The following is a 23,890-nucleotide window of genomic DNA, read 5'->3' as shown; positions in this document are numbered from 1 at the left end:
GCGATGACGGGAGCGGGAGGCGGAACATCCCGGCTCGCCCTTCCCCGCGGCCCGGTTAACCCGCGGCTGCCCGCCCGGAGCCAGGTGAGCCGGGACGGGACGGACGGGGCACGGCCGGGAGGGTGCCGGTGCCCGCGGGCGCTGCCGCTTGCAGCGGAGGGAATGCGGGCACCGGGAGCTGCCCCGGCGGGGAGGGCGCGGAGGGGCTCCCGCAGGCCGTGTCCTGCCGGCTCTGAGCCCTGCGATTTCCGATCCTCTTTGGAACACTCCCTCTCTATCAGCTCCCTCCCCACCTCCTCGCTGCGTCGGGGAGCAGCAGAAAGAGTGTGGTCGGGTTTGTGTTTCCCAGGATTTCCCTTTGAATCCGCTGCCAGACAGGCCGGGACACCGACTCGCATCAATACTGGTTGTCCTGAGATGTTTTGGAAACTGACTTGTTTCGTCTGTGTCTAACACATAGGTTTGTTCACTGAAAAACCCACCCCCCCAAAAAAAAACAAAACCAAAACAAACCACCGAACCCTAAACCCGTGAATTCTGCTGTAGAAGTTTTTATTTTTACTGTTTTTTTCTTTTCCTCGGGGTGTGGTTTTTAGCGCTGGGGAGGGTTCAGCTGAATCAATGTGTCCAGCTTTGTAGGTGATGTTAAAAACAGAGGGATGTGAATGAGCAGAGGAACCCTGTGGAGGGTAAAAATATCAGCACGGTTATCTCAGCCTGTATTTTCACTCTACACAGCCCCCTTTGCATCTCTTTTGGCTTATTTTTAATGTAGGTTACAAAAAGACAAAATCAGCTCTTTCTAAAAATCGTTTCAAACATCCGCTCCCCCACTCCCCCGGCCTTGCACCTGCAGAAAGGAGGAAATAAAATCTCTGTGCACTCTGCAGGATTTCAGCTTTTGAGGCATCCATGACAGAAGTTAAGGTGTTTTGTTTAATTTTCTATTTATCAGGATTCCCATCTGCCTTGCTTCTGCTTTTAAGTCAGGAAATTTTGCAGTGTAATTTTTAAGAGCACTTACCCAAGTTTATATATTGACACACTCAAATACATTTTAGAAGCATTTGATATTTTGGAAACTGGTATTTATGCTTCAGTTCCAGATGCATGTATTTGGAAGTCAAAACTGAGTATCTATGAAAATTTGGGGAGTTAAGTATTTTTGGCTGTTAATTATGAGCAAAACCATGGCTTTTCATTACCATTTTTTACTTATGAGTTTACGAAAATGTAATTCTTGTTACTTCCATTTCTGTTGCAGGAAACAAACTCAAGAGGATGAAACCTAATAAAGGAAAGACTATAACTAGAGAGAGAGACTATGTGTACGAATTCAGTGCTGGAAATGAACATTTCGTGCTTACTGTGCCTCTCAAATTCCCTGTGCAAGAGAATATCAGTCATTTGCATGGACGGCTGATGGTTCTGCACAATCTGCCATGCTTTATAGAAAATGGTATGAATTGGTTTCTTAAATTAATCTCATGTATCCTTGTCCACAAGCATCTTACAGCTTGCTCTAAGAAACCAAAAGAACAGTGTTTTACTGGAACAGTGTTTACAAAATTGATTTTTAAACAGCAGAACATCAGAGAAAATTACTGTCAGTGCTAGCAAGTGCTAGCAAGGAAAAGGTTTTCAGGTGAAAAACTGTACTTACAGGTTTCCTGGGTGATTGTTGATGTGTTCTGTTGATGGACCATTTTCTTCTTGTAATAGACCTGAAGCAATCTCTTAGTAAATTTGTAGAAGAGGAAACCATAAAAGATTATGACAGAGAAGCTGAAGTGGCTCTGGAAGCAGTGAAATCAGGAAAAGTAGACATCAACCAGCTGGCAGATACCTGGGCTAAAGCTTATAAAGAGGTAAGATTAAGGCTGGAAAGTTAATATTCAAGGCTTGCTTTGTGACAGTATGTGTGTGTGTGCAGTCACAATTGTGAGGATTAATTATTACACTAAAATTCGCTGCAATTCTTGCAGTTTTTTCTCTTTTTCTTAAAGTGAGCATCAAGTCTTCATCCTACAAGTTCTTAGTCAAGTTTTTCTTAAATTTAATAGAGTAAAAAGATAGAAAATGGAGAGGCAAAAAATGGAATGTTGAAACTGTTGTTCATTCAGCAGTTGATACTCAAACAAAACATAGGCATAAGGCTCATAGTGGCTTAGAATTAAAGCAAGAGGTAATGAAGTGACAGTCCTATCCTAAAACTCAGTAACAGTCATTAAGGCTAGAAGGAGAGAGTGTATAGTTGAGAGAGACTTTTCAGATCATTTTTTGGATTCATATTATTTAGGAAGGATTATTTAGGAGGCTTTAGTTGGAATAATGTCTCCAGTTTCACATGGGATCTTAAAAATAGTGGAATGTAAAAGAACTGGAGGAGTCCTAGTGAAAAGAAAAAATTAATGAAAAACCTGCAGTATTTAAAGAAGAGTTTATAGGAATTGAATTTGCTTCTCATGAAATACAGAAAAAGGTGAAAAATCCCATTAAAAGTTTGAAAAACTGGCATTCTTGGGCTGTTCTTTGTTCAATAAAAATAGCTTTTCTTGAATCAGTGTTGTTGATGGAATTCTTAGTGACATCAGCAGTTAGTCATCCTCACTAGCAAAGCATTTTTGTTTGCACAGCTGGTGTTCTGGGCCTTATCTAAAATTCATCAGGTGCAAATATTATTGTGGATATTGCTGTTCTTTCCAAGCTGGTGTTGTGTGAAAATTGTAATTCCTTACTGTAGTCCAAGCCTTAATGATTCTGACTTTAGTTGCTTTGAAAGATAAAGAAGGGGAGAGGAGAAAATTGAAAGCTAAAGTAGAATGCCAGGAAGCTTAAATTAGGGAAGATAATTTAAGTTTGGTACAGGCTGTGTGTGGGCCCCCATGGTTTTTGCTCCACCATTATGAGGGATCTTTATATGTCCTAAGAGGAATCTTATCCATTAAAATCTCTTACCTTTTCTTTAGACAACATTAGAACATGCCAAGCCTGAAGAAACCAGCTGGGATGAAGATTTTGCAGATGTTTATCATGATCTGATCCATTCTCCAGCTTCTGAAATGCTGTTAAACCTGGAACACAATTATTTTGTTAGCATTTCAGAATTAATAAGTGAAAGGGACGTGGAGCTGAAAAAGCTACGTGAAAGGTATTACTTTTTTTATTATTTAGGTTCTCCTTTCTCTTATTGGGTAGGGGTACATGCCACTGGGTGTGTAAAGTCATAGGACAAGGTGTGTAGCTGGTATTTGTCTGTGCAAACCCCAAGTCAGACAACACTTGGCTGGCACAAGAGTATTTAGAGCAAGGGGGAACGGCTTCAAACTGAAAGAGTGAAAATTTAGATTGGGTGTTAGGAAAAACTTCTTTACTTGGGGTGTGGTGAGGCCCTGGCACAGGTTGCCCAGAGGAGCTGTGGCTGCCTCATCCCTAGAGGTGTCCAAGGCCAGGTTGGATGGGGCTCTGAGCAACCTGGTCAGGCGGAAGGTGTCCCTGCCTATGGCCGGAGTTGGAATGAAATGAGCATTCATGTCCTTTCCAGCCCAAACCATTCCATGATTCCATGATGCCATTAGGGTCAGGTACCTTATATTACTTTGGTGACCTTCTGTTATTTTCAGTGACTGAAGAGAATGTAAGTTTTGATTTCCAGAAAGTGCTGAGTTTGTGTGGGCACACAGTTTGTGGTAATTGGGAATGGGGCTGTGGCTGAGCCTCATCCCCAATGGCTACAGGGGATGTGCAGGACAGGGAACAGCATTGAAGGCACTGAGCCATGGAGTGCCCACGTGTGCTGATCACCAAAGGGAACAGAGGGCACACAGGTGCAATGCATGTGAGGTGAGGGGTGTCAAAGGTTGGGCTGAAGGCCAAGATGAGCAGATGTTTGTAGCTTTCTGAAATGATGTTACTCTGTATGGGTTGAAGCTTTCTGAAATGGCATGGTGGCATTCTGTGTGTCGTGGTCCTCTCAACCACAATATATTCTATGACAAGTTTGAGTCTGGAGTTCTGGAATAAGCTTCCACAGCTGCAAGCTGCAAGTGACTCCTTTATCCACAAGAGGGAACACGTCGAGTGTGGATTTTTCAAAGTAATTCCAGTGGGTCTGGTTTAGCATTCTGAGTAGCAATATTCTTCTTGAGCTGCGTGTGTTTAAGCTCCCATTAGACAGTGCAAAATCACTTCATGCTATGGTTTCTAATGGACTGAATTGTATGTATTTCTGGTTTGAGGGTCAATGTTGCCAGTAGGGTGTTAGCAAATCTTTTTGCTGCTATTGTCTCTTCTCAAGCATGCATACAGAAGAAAGAGCAGTATTGTTGTAGAGCTCAGGTGTAATGTAGCTGTCTATTGATTCTCTTGGAATTTATCACATCCCTGTGTTGGTGGCAGCTGAGACTGTCCCAAATGAGGGTAAATGATGTTCTGTTTACACAGGGGCTGACTGACCTGACCCTTAAGGCCAGTTGTTTTGTGGATTTTCATTGCTAAATCTGTGACTGTTCATTCTGTCAGTAACAAACAACCAAGTTTGTTGTTGTATCACAGCAAAGGCTGTTCTGCTGCCAGACTTCTGAAATCTGTGTTTGCTTCTCTTTCAGGCAAGGAGCTGAAATGGATAAGGTGATGCAGGAGCTTGGGAAGTCACTGACTGACCAGGATGTGAATTCCTTAGCAGCTCAGCATTTTGAGTCTCAGCAGGTAACTAGAATATGCCATGCACATAATCACCTTAAAAAGAACACCCACACCACTCAAATTATCACTGCTCTCCTGTCAGGATTTGGAGAACAAATGGACCAATGAATTAAAACAGACTACTGCTATCCAGAAGCAGGAATATCAGGAGTGGGTGATAAAGCTTCATCAAGACCTAAAGAATCCCAACAACAGCTCAGTCAGGTATTTAATTCCTCTGTGATGCTGAATTTCACTGAAATAGTTCAAAGTATTTGCGTTTATATAATCTTCTAAATAGGGTACTATAGTCCTATTTATTATGATATGATAATATTTATAAATAATTTGCTTAGGATAATCAAAGGCAAATAGACCATCATAAAGAAATATGTATAATTTCAGGAGTTTCTTCATTGTGTGATGTTACAACACCTCTGTACCAGAAAGTGTTGTAATGCACTAAAGTGCAGCTTAACATGAGTGGAATTTCCTCCTGTTTTGCCTTCCTCTCCTATATCTGTCCTAAATACTGTTTCACAAACCTTTCTGTTACCACCTAAGCATGTTCTGGAGAATAATGGTACTTTAAAAAAATGGTAACAATGGTTTGAATTAACAAGCCTATTTTCTCTTTCTGTATGTATGGCACTGGGCAGCTAAAAAGTGGAATTTTTTAGCATGCGCGCTTGTGGAGAGAGTTGAAAGAGATTGATGCTTGGCAGTTGAAATCAGTAGAATTGCTTGCAAGTTTATAAGAGATTTTTGGAGGTGAGGCACTTTGAAAACAGAAACTTCTCACTAATGCAGTGACAAATTGAATGCTGTTCTTTCATGTATTAGGAACAGTATTTGTTGTATCACTACCAGACAGTTGAATTTAGGGAAAATATTAAAACTGATATCTGAAATGTTTCCTGGGAGTTTGAACACTGTGGAACATTTGATAAGGTGGTTTTTAATCTCTCATTTTGTGTGGGAAGAAGAAAGGAAGTGCTTTAGTTAATAACTTCATAAAAAAGGTTTTGCCTGCTGTAAATAGGTTAAAGAGAACTCTTTTTGTTTTCCTTTTACTCTTACATTCTTACTATGTTATAACTAGGTATTGTGACTTATTTTTAATTCTTAGTCTTGGAATGCTTTACAAATGGGCTAAATAATGTAAATCTAACAGTGAAGTTTCCTCTTCCTGCTGCCAGGAAGACAAAGGTGAAACCTCATGAATGGAGCTCATGCTCATAGGTTTGGTCTCCTGGTTTCCACAGGTCAGCTGAGAAAACTTGGGATAACTTTCCCAAAGTTGTTGGTCTTGAATCAAAATTAGGATTAACTTTTTGGTACTTCTCTTACTATTTCAGTGATGAAATTAAAGTTCAGCCCAGCCAGCTGAGGGAATCTGTGGAAGGAAGTGGGAGAATCTATGAAGAGCAGAGGCTGTTGGAAGAAAGCTTTACTATTCATTTAGGTAAGTGGAGTAAACCCAAGTAAAGCTGGTAATTAATAATGTATCCAAAGCATGTATTATTTACACTATTTAACTTTCAATGTGGATAATCCATAGTTTGGAGTTGTTTTGTGTTTGTTCTTTACATGTGTAAGAGAACAGCATAAACTGTATCAAGCAATGTCTGAAATAGGTGGAAGTCTTAATGGAAAACATTAAGAAAATTCTAGGAGCAAATTTTCACCCATTTTGTTTGGGTGACTCATGTGGAAAAGCACAGCAACAGCAAAGTGTATTGCCTAAAAGTGATGATTTGACTTTTCTTACATGTGGTAGAAAAATGTGTTTACGAAATTCACTTCCTGAGATCAGTTGACAGTAGAATAGATACTTGCAATTTGTATTTTTGTTTGTGCAGTAGAGTCTTCTTGAGCTGTTTTCACCGTGTTATGTTGTGCAGGAGTTGTTTAGGTCACTTAAAAAATCATCAGCAAAGGCATCAGCCAGAGGGGGTTTGATACAAATTTGCAAAAGAGCAAAAAGGTTCAAAGTCAAGGTTCACTCTATTACTATGTAGATAAAACACAGAGAGGAAAACTGGATTATAACCAAATCTAAAATGATTTAGGCAGAGATGGGCAGCAACAATCCTTCCCAGTATCACAAATTTGGGAATTTGCAAGCTCTGAGAGGCATCTCTGTCAGAGGGAGATGCTGGTGCAGCCTGCTGTGGTGCAGGAAAGCTCCAAGGGCTCCTTTAGGACCATGGTCCATAGGGTTGTGAGAGGATTGCCTTGAGTCATGTGGAAAGTGTTCATCCTCAGGTTGAATTGCTGGAGTTTCCAGAGCTCCAGCAGCAATGGTGCTGTTCCCCTTGGGCCATGGTCAGGTAGGGGATGTTTCCAGGCTGTCAGGGGCTGACTGATGATCTCTTCCCCTCCAAGCAGCTCCCACTTCAGCCACACAGCAGTTCCTGGGATGGCCCAGGGATGCCTCAGCACCCAGCTCATTGCACAAATGCTAAGGCCTAGCAGGAGTTCCTGAGCTTGTGGAGTGGTTCTGGGGAGGGTGGGAAGGATACACCACCACACATCGGTATTTCATCCCTAGCCCTGCAGTACTCCCCAGGAGGAATTGCTTCACAGATAGGGTTGGAATGGTCTGCCCAGGGAGGTTTGGAGTCCCCATCCCTGGAAGTGTCCAAGGAATGCCTGAACATGGTACTCAGTGGGCTGGTGACAGGGTGGGGATTGGGCACAGGTTGGACTTGGTTTTGAAAGTCTGTTCCAAGCTTAATAATTCTGTGATTCTGCAGTGGGAACAAGGCTCTTTTCAGGCATGGGCAAGCCTCACTTTGTGAGAACACTGCGTTTTTATCGCTACTTCGTGAATTGCTGATGTGTCTGTAAAACTGAATGAGTGGCTGAGAACTTCCTCTGGGTGTTACTGGTTACAGCTCCCTTCCAGATCTTTAGGGAAGCACTTTGTGCCCTTCTATTTCAATCTGAGTTCTGAGTTTATGTTGTACTGCACTAAGTTAGTCTTCCACTGGGATTGAGCCACGTGTGCTCTGTGCAGGAGCTCAGCTGAAGACCATGCACAACCTGAGGCTGCTGAGAGCTGATATGTTGGATTTCTGCAAACACAAGCGCAATCAGCGCAGTGGGGTGAAGCTGCACAGGCTTCAGACTGCCATGTCCCTCTACTCAACCTCCCTCTGTGGCCTGGTGTTGCTGGTGGACAACAGGATCAGCTCCTACAGTGGAATCAAAAGAGGTGAGTCTTCTAATGGGAGGCATTGTCAGGGAGAATGAATAAAATAATAAATTAGAATAAAATCTGGCTGTCTTTTCTCACAGAAAAATATTCTTTGTAAAATTAAAATTCAGTGGATGGCAGTCATGTTTTGCATATAGTATGGCAAAAGGGTAACAAATGCAAAAAGAGATATGGATGAGGATGGGGGATAGTGTGCTGTTACCTCTCATCTCTTCCCTACATTTTGTGTCTAAGTAACAAACAATATTGAAGAGGACCCTTCAATATTGATTTAGAAAAATTTATTATAGGAGTTTCTAACTCTTTTAATACCAGCTTATCACAATGAAACCTATTTGCAAAAATGAAAAAGAAATATGCCCAGATTTTAAAGTGATAGGTAAATATATAAAAATACCATGTCCTTTTGATACTGTGAATTCTGTTAAAAATGAACAATAGGAATATGACTTCCCTACTTCTGGAAAGTTTGATTAATTTGATTAATTTGAATTGAGTGTCTTTTGAGCAAGTGGGCACTATGATGGTGTTTTCTATCAAGGTTAACCAAAGAAACTTCTGTTTATTCCTGGTTGACTCTCCCACTTCTGTCTTGAAGTTTAATACCAAAATTAGGAGCCTCATCCCCAATGGGTTACAGGGAATGTGCAGGACAGGGAACAGCATTGAAGGCACTGAGCCATGGAGTGCCCAGGTGTGCTGACCAGTCACAAAAGGGAACAGAGGGCACACAGGTGCAATGCATGAACGTGAGGAGTATGAAAGGTTGGGCTGAAGAACAAGAAGGGAGGATGCTTGCAGCCTTCTGAAGTGATCTGGTGTTATCCTCTATGGGCTGATGCATAAAGCCTTTGGAAATTGTATGGTGGTACTCTGTGTATCCTGGCTGTCTCAACTGTGACATATGCTGTGACAAATATGTTTGGAATGTCTTTTTTTGACTATTACTTGTCATTATTCTTGCATGCCATAAAAAAAATGTACAATGGTGCTTGATATTTCCGGGAAACAGTTGGAATCAGGCTTGTAGCAAGAAGGAGAGGGAAGTGAACCAGGAAAAACTGCAGTTGCATTTGTTGGTTGCTATTGATGGTTTCCAAGTAGTTTAATTGTAATAATAATATTTTGTACTTGTTTTGCAGGTACTTTAACTGTTTAAGTATTTAAATTAATAACAAAAGGAGAGTATCTGGTTTTACACTAAATTTTATCCATTGAGAGAAGACAGAAATTTAAATAATGCCATTAAACACAAAATTGCATCTTGTAGCCACCAACTAGGTCCTGTAGCCACAGTAGAGGGGAAAGTATTGGGACCATGTCACAATCTGTCAAATATAACCCTCAATAAATTTTGGAAGAGTAATCCAGTAGGGCTTTATCTACTTTTGGAGAGTTTGCCTTTATAGCTGGATTTACTTGATCGGTAGAGTAGAATTACATAAGGTTACTGAGCACAACCTCAGGACATGCATTTCAATTTTATTTTTTTCCTAGATTTCGCAACCGTTTGCCAAGAATGCACGGATTTCCATTTTCCTGGAATCCAAGAACAACTTGAAATTGTCCAGAAGGTTGTACTTAAGGCCAGAGCACAGCGTAGCAGCAAGACAAAAAGACACCACGGTCAGTGACAACCAAAATTACCCTCCTTGAAATAGAACCGTGGTCAGAGGGATGTTTGTGGGCAGGGCAGAGTCCATGTCGCTCTTCTGCAGTTATTTCATCTGTAAAATGGAATGTTTGGGTTCATCAAGAAACTGTGTGAAATTCACAGAATGTGGTGTTCGAGTGTTGTCTTTGCTGCTCCTTTAAAATGAATCAACATATAAAAGTTACATTTTAACAGCATGGGAAGTACATCAGGCCATTCTGCTTTCCTGAACTGCCTGTAGCAGCACAAACTTTCTGTCTTTATCTTTTTATTGCCATTTACATTTAAATCCATAAAAATTGCAGAAAAAGGAGTTTACTACTTTTCCCCCCTTACTTTAAAGTGAATGCTGAAAACCAAATAAGAAATAGACTAAATGTGTATTTAGCTCTCTTGTGCTGGCCAAAGTTTGGGAATGGTTTTCCTTACATTTGTGTTTGCAAGTGGCTGGGAAATGCTCTGACCACATGGTGTTTAGGCAGTGCAGTTGTACATCATGTAACTTTGGTTTCCCTCCAGAGAGCTACTTATGTGATCTAAATGCATCTAGAACATGAACAAATATGAGTACACAGAAAAACAAGTCCCCTTGAGAACCTGCATATGGCTGCATCTCAGGGGAAATGGTGAAAGCTGGTTTTATGCTGCTGATTTATGTAAATCTCTTAGGAACAAATTTGTTTTAATTTGTTGAAATTAAGAGTGATAGCAAGATACTACATGATTGTGGGGGCAGCTTCCAAAGTTTCTTGTTATGTCTGAGAATACTGTTTGCTGTTGTCCAAATGAAGAAATATCATGGGATGGTAAGTAAGAAAGGCAGGGATTTGAGGTAGGATTCTGTTTGGGTTGTGTTGAAGACAGCAAAAACTCTTCTACCCATCCCCCTTGCATTTTGAGGACTTCATGGTCAAAATTCAAGCCAGATATCAGTACATGAACCTTTTCATGCCCAAGTGTAATTAACAGAGGATATGATTAATATTTGTTCCGTGTGTTCATATGCAGAAAACAAAATCAGTGGGAATGAAGATAAATTAAAGAATATCGAACGAAACCAGTCGAACATTTTGCCAGGTGAGTTGTGTGGCATTGACCCCCTCTTCCTGAAGCAAATTGTGTTTTATACCATCCACATTTTTAGCTCTAAAGTCAGAACATAAATTATAAACTGAACCCAAGCTGACCTCAATCAGAGGAGAAGGATGTTCCTGTGGCTGAGGCAGAGAACTGGGTGTCAGGACATCTGGTTTCTATTCCCAGCTTTGCCACTGCATCACATGGCATGGGACAAATCACTTCTCTTTGCCTAAAATTTCCTTTTGGAATTTGAGGGTGAAAAAAAATAAACCTCTGAGCATCTTGTAGGAAAGGTAAAACTTAATACTATTAGCTAATTTTATTTTTGAAAATGGCTATATGTATATCACTGCTGTGGTAGAGAAAAGCAGATTTGAGTGGATTTTCTAGCTTTCAGAAATCCCTCTCTCAGGGGAAGTATCTTCTGTGTATATTGTGATGCTTAGTAAGGAAAGCTGCTGTTGAATTTGAAGATGAATATGCAGTTGGGGAAGGAGTTAAGTCCGTACAACCTGTGGTTGAGTGAGGGCTTATTAAAATTGATTTCATGACTGTCTTAAATATTTTTAGTGGGAGTGGATTATAAATCAACTTGGACCAGATAAATCCAGGTGTCTTGTAGCAGTGGCTTGTGTTACTGCTCGTAGATGGTCACTGCTGGGGATTCCTGCCTGCTTTTCAGTCATCCAGAAGGAGTACAGACCCATTCTGCAGCTGTTCCAGTTCAAAGAAAAGATCTTAACTTCAGTGGCCAGTGGGAATAGGTTTGAAGGAAGATGTTTATTTGTTGACTGAAACAGTGGGGGCATTGCACACCTGCTTTTCCCTTGACTGTACTGTAGACTTTGGATCTCCAGTGCAAAGGACCGATGGAGAGACCTGGATTTCACTGCCTCTCACCTTCGATAAATGAATACTAAATCTAAAAATATCCCCAACAAGATGTCTTGGTTCCTTTTTTCAAACAACTCTGTAACTCACCTTCCCACTACTCTGAATTATTTTAAATTCTAATGGTCACTGATCCCTTTGTGTTCCAGTGCCATATCTCAGTTGTTACATAACCCGCTATCTTTTTCCACAGGCTCTGTGCATCCTTTATTTGAACCCATCCTTTTTTGGCCTTTCCGCCTCCCACATCTGTCTGCAATTCCGTGCTTGCATTGTGTATTTTGAGTATTGCACCTCCTCTGGGTTTGTTTTTCTGTTTTGTGCTATATAGAGATCATATCCTGTACTGGCACTGTTATGGTTCATTACACCATGTGGCCATGATGCCAGTGGAACCCATTAAAGCAGGGGAGAGAGTGTGGGATGGATGTAAAACAGTGACAGTCCAAGAGATTTTTAGATCTCCTGTGCATGTCCTCATCTCTGCTGTATATTTGTATTTGCCTTTTATCTTTCTTACACTTCCAAACAATTGGATTTCAGTACACATCACTACTATGATTTCTTCCCTTCCTGCTTTGCCTTACTGTGCAGGAGAGTTCTACATCACAAGGCACTCAAACCTCTCAGAAATCCACGTTGCCTTTCACCTGTGCGTGGATGACAATGTCAGGTCTGTGAACGTGACTGCCCGGGACCCGGCCATCATGGGGCTCAGGAACATCCTCAAGGTGTGCTGCACACACGACATCACCACCATCAGCATTCCCCTCCTGCTGGTGCATGAAATGTCAGAAGTAAGTAAATGGAAACGTTTGGGCTGGTTTTATATCCTTGGATTTTTGCAGATGGTGTGTTTCATGCTGATATAGGCCAAATGGGATGGTTTCCTCACTCACAGGCCTCTGCCACACCACATGGTAGTTGTATATACATGGTGACCCAAATTAAGGAGCCATGTTTTTAATAGACCAATTAAAAACATCTCAGCCAGCTGAATGACTCAAAGTTTTTATTCCAACCCTTCCTTTTGGACAATTCACTTCCTAGATCCATCTCACTGCAGTGGTACAAGTATTAATAGAAGATGGGACTACACAACTGGTAGTTCTTGCTTAGAAACTGTACCTTCAGAGTTGCTGATGCAGTAGTGATACCAGATCCCTTCTTTTAATTATCATTAGCTGCAAACATTAAAACTAAGTTTTGGGAGCAGCAGAACGCTTGGCTTAGAGTTCTGTAAATCTTCTACCACCTCAGCCCTACACAGGAACAACCAAATTTCACCTTCACTTTGAACTCTCTCCTCCTTCGCTGCCTAATTTCTGTCCCTGTTTCCTCTCTAAGTCCCCTCAAATACTGGTTGGGCAAGAGGTAGCATATTGCTGATGCTCTGTGTTCTTACTTACTGTGCTGAGTTTTGTATTTTCTTCTGTAGTGGGACTCTGGTGTAGGGCTTGTCTCTCAATCAGCTGTAACGTTTCTCAGTGCACAGCAATTTAAAACTATTGGCAGCCTCTTTTCTCTGTCACACCTGGCTCACAGGGAAGAAAAGGGGTGGGAAGGCAGGGAAAGAAGTGATGGGCAGGGAGTACAGCCATATGCCTCCTATCCTGAAGAGCTGTAAACCTAAAGAAATGAGAAAAAGAAGATAATTCTGTCATCCATGCAAGGATATCAGTAATAATTTCAGTCTGTTGGAGAGGTTTCTATTTTAAATAACCCTTTGATTTTCACTTTTAGACTCAATGTTGCCTTTCCTTTGTGGAGAGTGGCTGACTCAGATAAATGCTCGCCAGTGGATTACCTTTAACAGTGACAGGTTTTGTAATAGAATTTACTGGAACACAGAGTAGAAGTCGTCCTTTTTTGCAGGATCAGGGTCTATCATAGTGAAAAGGTAAAAAGACAATAATGAAGCTTCTAAAGGTTGTGTTTCCATACATAAAAGTAGACTTTTAGGAATAGATTAGATTATTTATGTCATTTTTCATCGGTTGTACTGAGACCTTTATTTGGACACAAATACAAGTAATCAACATGCAGGACAGCAGCCTGGGTCACTCATGGGACCCAGTTGCTGTGTTTCAGACATTTATTAAATATATTGACCTTTTTCTTAATCGAGGTGCCACCTGATTATGTTCTTCTGGTTTTTGTTTCTTTTAAACCTGGCTAGTTTTAGCTTCTGCTTGCATATCTGTATTTTAAACTACAAATAAAGCACATGACCAAGTGTTCAACATGCCTTGAGATGTGTGAAACTGAAGCATTACCTTCTTGTCTAGTGCTGGATTCTTAAAACGTCCTGGTAAAACAATTTACCTTTTGTATTAAGCTGTTAAGTCTTAGCAGAGTAAGCAGAAGGTGAGCTGGATGGTAACTGTGTGTGTTTAGGCACAAGTGCTTTGTATGACTTGCATTAGCAGCTTGCTTATTACAGTGCTTGGCAGCTGGCTGACCTGCTTTGAAACACACAAATCTGTAACTCCTTGTTGAGGGAAAAGTGAGTAATGACAGATTTCTGAAAGTTGCCCTGAACTCGGTGCCTTTGGCAGCCACAGTTCTGACTCTGCATTTACCACCCACAGAAGAACATTTTTGTGAGGTGGTTAACCAGGAGCCCAGCTGCAGAGATGTTTCCATGCTTCCCTGGGACAAGCATTCATTAGCAGCGTTCTCTGTGCTTTTTCCAAAGGTTTTCTCCTAATGTAGATGGATGAGTGGTGTTTATAGCCTCACACAAGTAATTACAGTATCACAGACTGCTTTGGGTTGGAAGAGACTTTAAGCTCATCCTGTCCCATCACCCACCATGAGTAGGGACGCCTTCCACTCTCCCAGGTTGCTCCAAACTCCATCCATCCTTTCCTGGAACCTGTGCCAGGACCTCACCACCCTCCAATCTAAACCTGCTGTCTGTCAGTTTGACTGTATTGATCTCAAAGAAGCTGTTAGATTTCATTATTTCTATGAAAAAAAATCAAGAGTTTTGTTTTCCTCTGTTTTTCTTACGGCAAGAACAACCAAAACAGATCTCTCTTAAATTAAATGAAGGAAGGAAACTGGATTTGATACCTGAGAAAGGCAAAAGCAGATAAATTTGATTTCAGGCCAAGTAAGGTGTTACTGATCACTGGAATCTGCTATAAACTGGGAAATGAAATGGCTCTAACAGCAGGGCATAGCTAAAAATGCCAGAGCTGGTACCCTCCCTTGGTAGCTTCAACATTGCTGTTGTCCACATAGCAACAGTGACAAAAATTTGACTCTTCAGTGATCTCAGTCCAGTTATCTCTATTACCATAAATTAAGACAAAACTGTTTTTTGAAAAAGTAGAAATGAAAGGACTGTAAGCTGTGTAACAAGTATTTATGAACATAGTTTATGTCCATAGAGAGGTTACTGATGGGTGTATTGATCTCAGATGTTTCTCATCTGAGTTTCCTGGCTTTAAATTTTAATCTGCTCATCCAGTGTTTAGGATTTGCACAGATGCACTAAGTTAAATACCTTGCTAATTCTTACTGAAATTACCCACTGAATTTTAGTTTTGAAATATTTTTCCACATGATGTTACTGTGTTACTTACTTGATTACTACATGGTTCTGCAAAGACTCAAGCCCTAAGCAGACCTATGTAGTGAGCCTATAATAAATTAAATGAAAATAAAATCAAAAGGATTGCAGCATATCTTTCTCACTGTGAAAAATATGTGAAAGACCAGTGAAGCTGGTCTCTCTTCCCTCTCTTCTGTTTTTTTTTGTTTTTTTTGTTAATGAGTCAGAGAAATCCTAATTGGACAAAATTGTTGCATCTTAAAAAGGGTTGAAGTGTCTCTGCTAGTGAAAAACACCCAAAGTTCCAGGTGGGGTTTTTTTTTAAACTTTCTTGAATGCTATTATACCAAACTCCCTCTAAAAGGTTGGCTGTTTGCTTTTTTGCTTTCTAATGTCCTTCTCTGTATTTTGCATTGTTGCTTAGCTGATCCTCCATTTCCCCACCAGAGAAAACTCCTGGTGATGTGGTGAATTCATGAGAACTTTGGTGTGTGAAGATGGATTAGAATTGAATCACTGCTATGTCATTTTCAGTTCTTGTGGCTTGCATGGAGCAACATTCTGTTATTTCCCTGGATGCCCACAAAATTTAAACTCTGTTCCTCTCAAATAGTCCAAGGAATGGTGTCATATCCTGCTGTGTTGATCAGTCTGTTTAAGGCTCAGTTCCCATCACTGATTGCTCAAGGTGCTCCTGAGAGGGAATGTGAATGTTCTTCTTAGTTACTTGTTTTTTACTAAGCCAAAGCAGTGATCAAAACCAGCTATAAACCTTACTTGTGACAGAAAGCACACATGAGCAGATGAGTCATAATAAACACCAAGTGTTGCTTCCAGAATATTTAAAAATTAAAAAAGCCAAAAGGCAGCCATAACAAAAGTACAAACCCAAACTTGTCCATCACTGTTCTGATTACTGTGGTGTATACCCTAAAAGCAGCATGAGATTATATAATGAAAGATTTATGAAAAGATATTTCAAACTTACCCAGTTTTTAACATACAGTGTATTTTGGGGGATTGCAGGAGATCCTCCCACCTGAGGAGGAACTTTGGCTTTCAGTAGTTGTTTAATGAAGCCACACATCCAGTTTATCAGTTGTGTTATCACTGAGCATTCTTAGATAACCTTGCATCTCAAATAACTTTCTTTAATCCTGAAATTAAACTTTGTGATAACAGCAGATTGCACTGTGTGTTTGACATTGCAAAATAGAGACTGGCTTTAGTGAATAGAAAAATATGTAAAGCTTAAGTTTGAAAAGGTACTTGGAATGATAAATGAGTTTCTACATCTATATTCCTGTATTCAGAGTAGGAGGTGCTCATCTTCATGTTGAAGAGTACAGCAGAAACAAACAGATATTGTTTTCTTCTTCCTGAGCAGTGTTTGCAGTGAGTCATTCTGTCTCTGATGGAATTACATCATCATGGTGTAATTGGCTTTCTAGTATACAGCCAAAAAATGTTTCATGAACTTTAATCTTAAATAATTTTACCCCAGTGCTTGTAGCCATATCTTAAACCACTGTAGTTTTCATGTCATGTTTTGCTATTTAAGTTTAGGTAAGGATTTGCTGGCTGTTGCTATCTGAAACTCCTTCATCACATGCAGATGATTTGTTTGTTCTCCCTCTTACCATAAATGCATCTAAAGGAGGAAGGACTTCTTCCAGTTCCAGTATTAGAGAGAAGGTTTTACTGAAGGTTGTGGGTATGCCAAGAAATATTAAACAAAATCAAGAAATTAGAAGTCATCATTGTGCTTTTAAGATGTGATCAGGAGCCTGCCTTTGATTTGCTGAAGCATGAAACTGGCAATTATCAGTTGAACATTAGACTTTTTCTGGAGCTCCACAGGGGAATCAAACAGCCTAGTTTCCAGTGGGTTTGACAACATTTTTATTCAACACCTCAGTTTAAAAATGTTTAATATTGTTCTGACACTGGCTGTCCTAGCAATAAGGAGTGGTGGTGTTTTTATGGTCGCCTGTAAGGTGTGTACACCTGCCTAGAATATTAGGAAAACTAGGTCCCAAATCCTGCTTGAAAATTATGTTCTAGAGCAAAAAATGTATTGCTTTTAATAATTCTCCTGCTATTGTTGCTGGTTAGATTTGTGGGGCATTGAGGCTTTTTATTTCTTCATTTAGGAGATGACCATTCCATGGTGCCTGAAGAGGGCAGAGCTCGTGTTCAAGTGCGTCAAAGGTAGGGGAGTGGAGCCCCAGTGGGATCTGGGGAGCCTGGCCAGAGCAGGGACATGAACTCATTAAAGGGTTGGAACAGCTCTGCTGGGAGGAAAGGCAGAGGGAATTGGGATTGTTCAGCCTGGAGAAGAGAAGCTTTGGGGTGACCTCACTGTGGCCTTGCAGTGCCTGAAGGGAGCCCACAGGAAAGATGGAGAGAGACTCTTGACAAGGGCCTGGAGTGACAGGACAAGGGGCAATGGCTTCACACTGACAGAGAGGAGGTTTAGATTGGATATTAGGAAAAAATAGTCCTCATGACTCAGCATGGTTTTCTCTCTTTCCAAGTGTTGTTTTTACTTTCTGCATTTTTAGAGCTGCACTTAAATAGTTGAACCAGTCACTTTCTTTCAACCACCTGCTTGAGGAACCTCTTCCTGTAGTAACTGACCTTTAGTAGTTCACAATGGATATATTATCTATATCATCCACTTCTATTAAACAAGTATTTTTCTGAGTGTCTTTACGTGCCATGAGAGGATTCCTGTGGCCTTTGGCAGTTCATTACTTGAGCAATAAATTAGTGCTGAGCTTTTTCCTCATAGAATCATCATAGAATCATAGAGTTGTTTGGGTTGGAAGGCACCTTAAAGCTTTCAACCCTCTGCCATGGGCAGGGACTCCTGCCACTGTCCCAGCTTGCTCAGAGCCTCTTACAGCCTGGCCTTGGACACTGCCAGGGATCCAGGGGCAGCCACAGCTTCTCTGGGTAACCTGTGCCAGGGCCTCAGCACCCTCACAGGGAACAATTTGTTCCTCTTATCCAGTCTGAACCTCCTCTCTGTCACTGTAAAGCCATTGCCCCTTGTCCTGTCACTCCAAGCCCTTGTCAAGAGTCTCTGAGTCTCTCTCCATCTTTGCTGTGGGCTCCCTTCAGGCACTGGGAGGCCACAGTGAGGTCACCCCTGTTTCTCAGTGAAAGGAAGCCATGGTAAGAACTTCTGGCACGCTGTTTGGAGCAACCCTCACTTCTGCTGTGCATCACTGTGCTGCACAGAAGGACTGATAATTCTGTCCTCAGTGTAGCTATTCTGCAGAACTCATCATTAGATTTTTCTAAGTTTCATTCAGATTGCCCAGGTCTGATTTAAAGGTAGTTGAGGACATCCCTAATGAAGGCAGTTCCCATCCTACTTGTGTGTGAAAGCTCCCTCACTGCCTGCTCTTGCTGTAACTGCTGGGAAGTATTGCACAGGTTATCCAGACTCTGTCACTGCTGGTTTTTTAGGTTTCATGATGGAAATGGCCTCATGGGACGGAGGAATTTCTCGGACTGTACAATTCCTGGTACCACAGGTAGGTGAAACCAAAGTCATACCCAATCTAGGAGCCTGCTGGTAAGAAGTCACATGTCAGCAGATCTAGTTGTAATTTTTTTGCTTTTGCCTGCCCCTTTTGAGTGAGTTTAATTTAATCTGTCTGGTTTTGTTTCCTTGCCTATAAAAGAGGAGTAAGGGTGAGTTTATAGTTTTGAATACCCGCTAGTATTTTCTGAGATTATGCTAAAATTTCAAACTGGGAAATTCACCTTTACAAGTAGTGAATGCATCACCTTTGAAAAAGGTACTTTTTTCTGTTAATTACTTAATTACATTTTTCTGTTAATTACTCCAGTGGTCTAGCCTTGTGTTACATAACTTGAGTTGTTTATTAGTCATATTGTCTAACAGCATGGAAAGCTGCAATGCAGAAAGTTCAGTTATGCTTTCACAAAAAAAAAATTACTCCAGGTATTTGAAGTTAGTTCTGATTTAGATTCTGAAATTATTTAATTTGGAGTTCTAGCTGATCTTCAGAAACAGGAAGTTATCCAAAGATGCCCAGCATGAGGTTTGTTCTAAAAAGCAGTAAAAGTAGAATTAATGTTAGGAAAGGAGTAACATGTATTTCTTGACAAATTAAAAGCTGCTGAGCAAGGAAGAAGCCACAAATAAATTCTAAATTTGAAGGTAGTCTTGAAATGCAGAACGAAGGAGTCCGTAGATAACAAGCAGCACTGTCCTGCTTATGTTTGGCAGAAGTAATCAATCCCTGAAACAAGAAATCTACTGGAAATGGTTATGTGGGTGTCACATAAATATACAGCCAGTTTTTTTAGGTCAGTCTTTTAACTGAATTCAGTCAGATTATAACATAGTTTGAAAATTATTTTGTTGTCTTCTGAATAGCAGCAATTCTCTTAAATACCAAGAAACAAAATTGAGAGAGACTTAATTCTTCCAAACTACAAAAAGACAAAGCTTACCTGTGTGTTGTTTTTTTTTCCCCAGACAATTTCAGAGGAAATGTTTTACCAGCTGAGTAACATGCTGCCACAGATCTTCAGGGTGTCCTCCACACTGACTCTGACCTCCAAGCACTGATTTCTGTGAGGCACTAACCTGTATCCTGTTGGCAGAGGATGAGATTAAGGAGATTCTGGACTAGGACGTCTCTTTCCTATGGACTCATGGCCCCAAAGTGGCATTTGTTGCAATTTCAAGAATTGTGTTGTAATAAAAGATAAATGTTGTCTGTTCTTGGCTGGTAGCAGCTGATTTTGGCCTCTTGTTTTGTTTCAGCACAGAATTGATGATGAATTCCTCACCCTTTATCTGAAAGTCATTCATTATAACTTGTAAGAAATCTACAGAAATATATAGGTGATTCTCAAAAATAGGTACTAGCAATAAGAGCTTATGCTAGGACTGGGGTCTTCTGCCTTCTACAAACATTTGCTGAATTGTCTTAGTGACTTTTAAAAGAATATGGAGCACGTCACAATAACCTTTGGAATTTGTCATAGTGACCCTGGAATAAAGTGTATTACTGCCTCATTTTACTGCTGCAAAATGAAAGACTTGAATCAAACATTTACCCTGTTGCATTTTGTAGATGGTGGAAATGTTTAAAAACTTAATATATACTTGTGGCAACAATTAGAAATTTTGAAGTTTAGGTCTTCCTTTTTTTATACTTTTTGCTTTATTTCCAGACTTTGCATTCAAAAGTTTATCATATGAACAACTTTATAGAAACACTAAAGTGTTCTGGACGCTGTTATACAGATAAAATTTGCTGCTTATTCATTAACATTTTATGACTAATCAAAAATGCCAGGGAGACAGCTCAAGATGCAGGTATGAAATTTCTTGGGACAAACTTGAATCCAATCAAAAAAAACCCCAATCAGACACCTCCTGCAGCCCACTGATGGGGGATAAGGGGGACCCTGGAGCTGCTTTTCCCCCATCATGGACAATCTTGGAACTCAGCTGTGGACTCAGGAGCTGGAAGCAGCTTTTCCATGGGCACAGGGAAAGTCCTGTCAGGAACTCAGGATTGGGATTCTCAGGATTGTCAGAAGCACTGGGCTCACAGCAAAGCAGCTGTAGGGGTGAGGGTTCCAGGTAGTGGGATTTCCAAATCCACAGTCCTGCTCTGTGGGAATCATGGGGATCCTGGCAGACCTGGCTTTGAATCAGAAACTTCTTCCTATGTACTGCTGGAATTCTGCACTGAAAACTGGAGAACCTGGAAGCCAATTACTACCCAAATCATTTTCTGTCTTCACAGTTTGGTTTTTTTTTAATGTTATTTAGCTTAATAAAGGCAAAGATTGAAAAGCTCTGTTTTGGGGAAACTGCATAATTTAAAATTCTCACAGAGTACCAAAGGAATATTCACTATTTCATGATAATTGTAAAGTCACTGTGTAATGAACAGACTCAGCTTAGTATTTTTATCAAGTCTTGCATGCTGCAGGAAGCCATGTAAGTGACCCAGCAAACATCTCTTGCTGAACTGTCAAATACTTTCTTTTCCTCTGCCAGCAGCTTCTAAAGAAGAATCATGCAAGTAACGTGACCTAATTTGGTGTTCTAGAAAAGAAGGATGTAAATTCCTCTAGAAGGAGCTGGAATAATCCTGTTACAGCTCATTTTACATTGCTGGCCTTAAACTGAAATCAAACTCTGGTCCCAGAAAAGCAAGTGCTCTAACACTATTCTGTCTGGGAAAGGTGTAGTGGCAGAGCTATTCCTTTTTAGAAGTTGTAATGCTCATCTGTGTGTGAAAAAATCTGTGTTACCTACCTATACTAGTTTTATATTTTCCTTCAGTCAGTAAATCTACCAACAAGGAACACCAACAGTTCTTAAGCAAACATCCTGCATGTACTTTGAGATTTTTTGGTGATAAAAATTATGCCTTGTATTTTTGCCAAAGCATGAAGACTCCATTTAATATAGTAGCACTTGGGTGAAACTGCCACTAATGTCTAGGAAAATAACTCAGCTTTTTGCTTTTTACTTTTGAAATGTTTGTTTTCAGTCTTCAGAGGATTGCATCTAAACTTGTCATCAGAAGAACCAATTAGTCTTTGATACTGAAATGAACCAACAAGCTCTAGTGATGAGGTTTTGGAAAGCCAAAATGGAAGGAATGGTATGGGAAAACTATTAATTCTGCTTGCTGAAGTGTGACCCTTGTAAATGCTGAATAAGCCTGCCAAAGAGAATCTTTGTCTGGAGGATCTGTGACAGAGCATTTGATATTCCTATTTTTCATACCTGTTCTCAAAGAAGTGGTGCTAACACCAGAATTTTAGCTGTCTTTGGAGAAAAGCAGAATACAGAGATGGGCTGACCTAAGCTGTACCTTCTCTTTGGTCTGTGCCTGGCAGCTGTAGAATACAGGCTGCAGTTTATGGTGTAAAGTCACCTTATAAATTCTGTTTCAGTCATGAAAAGCTATTCAAGATTAAGAGGAAAATGACTTAATAGGCATGAGGTTTTCTATTTGTATATGCAGTGCAGATTCCTTGGAAGGGTGGCAGTATTGAATGCCTTGAAAATGTTGAGTAAAATTATACTCGTGGCTTGAACTGAATAAAGTATTCTTGCTATGGGGAGAGGTGAGGAGCAAATGCCATTGTTCAGCTTCTTTAACTTGCTCATGGTGACCACTGTAAACTGCAGGTGCCCTTTACAGAGTCTGAACTGAGGTTATTGCAAGGGAAAAAATGCCAAGAGTGTGGATTTGTCAAGGATATCACTTAGTGCCGTTTGCCTCTTGTCACCAGCTCTGCGGCCAGTGTCTGTTTGCTTCTGTGGGAGCTGCTGACAAACAGGAGGAGAAGAATGCAGGCAGTCAAACACATGCACAGACCTTGCCCTGGCCAGGTGCTTCTCACCTGCTGCAATGCCAGAAATGTCACTGTTAGAAGGTGGCACTGCCCAGACAGGTGGGAGTCCTACCTGAGGTCCTTTCTTCTGCAATAATTCACTCTGGACAGTGAAATCTTAATGATGAAAGAGTTGTTTTATAATTTTCCTGTTGTATGAGAGGTGAATGAAGCCACAGAAGGTGATTATGCAGAGGGGATATAATGTAAGGGTGGAAATTATAATGGAATGGTTTGGGCTGAAAGGGGCTTTAAAGAACAACCAGTTCCATCTGAGAAGATTGAGATTGCACATTCTAACCGCATTCTGGTATTTCTGTGAGCTTAAAAATTGATCAGTTTGTTGTATCTGTACCTCATTTTCCCCTCATTAGAGGAAAGTTTAATTTATACTTGTGTAGTATTTTGAGCATTAGTCTTTCATGCCTCATTTACTGGGGTTTTTTTGCCAGTGCTCTACCCAAAAATACAGAGCTATCCCCTGGTATTCACACCAAGTCAGCTGAGTAAAGAGATGCCTGTCCTCTTCTTGTATCTTTGCCTCATGGAGCTCTCAGGACACACCATCAGTGCTGCATAAAAATAAATTTATTACTTCATGCTATATACTGGATGTGATAGAGGTCAGTAGCAACCACAGGACTGTTGTCCTATGGGACCACAGAATTAGAAGAATATGTCGTTGTTATTATTATATTTAAGGACAAACAGTTTTATTTCAAGTTGCATAAGTTGAAGAGCTTGATTTTAAGTTATAATAGCAATTAAACACTAAGGTGTAATCTTACCCCAATATTTAGAAGCAAGTTCTTTTGAAGATTATTCCTTGGAGGTTAGGCCAGATTCTGGGTAAAGAATGGTGGTTCATAGTTCTCTATTTCCTTTCCCACTTCTGTCAGAATAACCTGCAAAGGGAGAAAAACAACATTCACCCTTTATGATAAAGGCTGCAAAAGAGAAAAGCCATGGAAATGAGTCAACTGAGGATGTGAAGTCAGTGTTGCAAACTCTGCCAAGTGCAGCTTGGAGAAGATGAGGCAGCTTGAGCAACCACTTCCTCTGGGCATGCACTTTCCCAATTAAAAAAAATATGACATATTTTTTTAATTGGGAAATGGACTGTGGACTTCACTTTGTGATGCTCAGTTCTGGTCTCATTGGCCAGTTTCTCCACTTTCAGAACAGACATAGAACAGCATTTTCAACCAGCCCTATGAAGGGCTGAGAAAAGGTGGAAAAATATTCTCTGCTGGAGTAATTATCAATACCCATAGGAAAAAAAAGTCACTGAACAAAACAAGGTTCTTGTGTCATGTTTTTAACACAGAGAGAAATATGAAGTATCTAGTATCAAATATTCTATGTAACATAGAAAACCTCTTAT

At 40.5% G+C, this 23,890-nt stretch overlaps 1 protein-coding gene across 3 annotated transcripts; it reads left to right on the top strand.

Annotated features, from left to right (window-relative positions):
- The first annotated feature begins 14 nt into the window (after positions 1-14).
- CUNH12orf4 (chromosome unknown C12orf4 homolog) lies at positions 15-20,544 on the top strand. Of its 3 annotated transcripts, none has more exons than XM_054281993.1 (14): positions 15-84; positions 1,265-1,459; positions 1,723-1,868; positions 2,970-3,151; positions 4,608-4,707; positions 4,787-4,908; positions 6,042-6,148; positions 7,706-7,903; positions 9,404-9,532; positions 10,569-10,637; positions 12,126-12,328; positions 17,247-17,304; positions 18,571-18,638; positions 19,613-20,544. In XM_054281993.1, exons 2-14 carry the CDS (start codon positions 1,282-1,284, stop codon positions 19,703-19,705), a joined length of 1,653 nt encoding a protein of 550 aa, XP_054137968.1. In that variant the 5' UTR covers positions 15-84; positions 1,265-1,281; the 3' UTR covers positions 19,706-20,544. The 3 variants fall into 3 exon arrangements, with proteins under 3 accessions (XP_054137968.1, XP_054137969.1, XP_054137970.1); XM_054281994.1 differs by lacking the exon at positions 15-84 and adding an exon at positions 156-460; XM_054281995.1 differs by lacking the exon at positions 15-84 and adding an exon at positions 909-927.
- The last annotated feature ends 3,346 nt before the right edge of the window (positions 20,545-23,890 follow it).

The sequence above is a fragment of the Melozone crissalis genome, unplaced genomic scaffold (assembly GCF_028551555.1).
Source record: "Melozone crissalis strain CALT ecotype California unplaced genomic scaffold, PUWL_Pcris_2 ptg000033l_1, whole genome shotgun sequence".
Classification (NCBI taxonomy): domain Eukaryota; kingdom Metazoa; phylum Chordata; class Aves; order Passeriformes; family Passerellidae; genus Melozone; species Melozone crissalis.
Note: the sequence above shows the minus strand (reverse complement) of the source record. Positions and strands in the feature narration are given on the sequence as shown.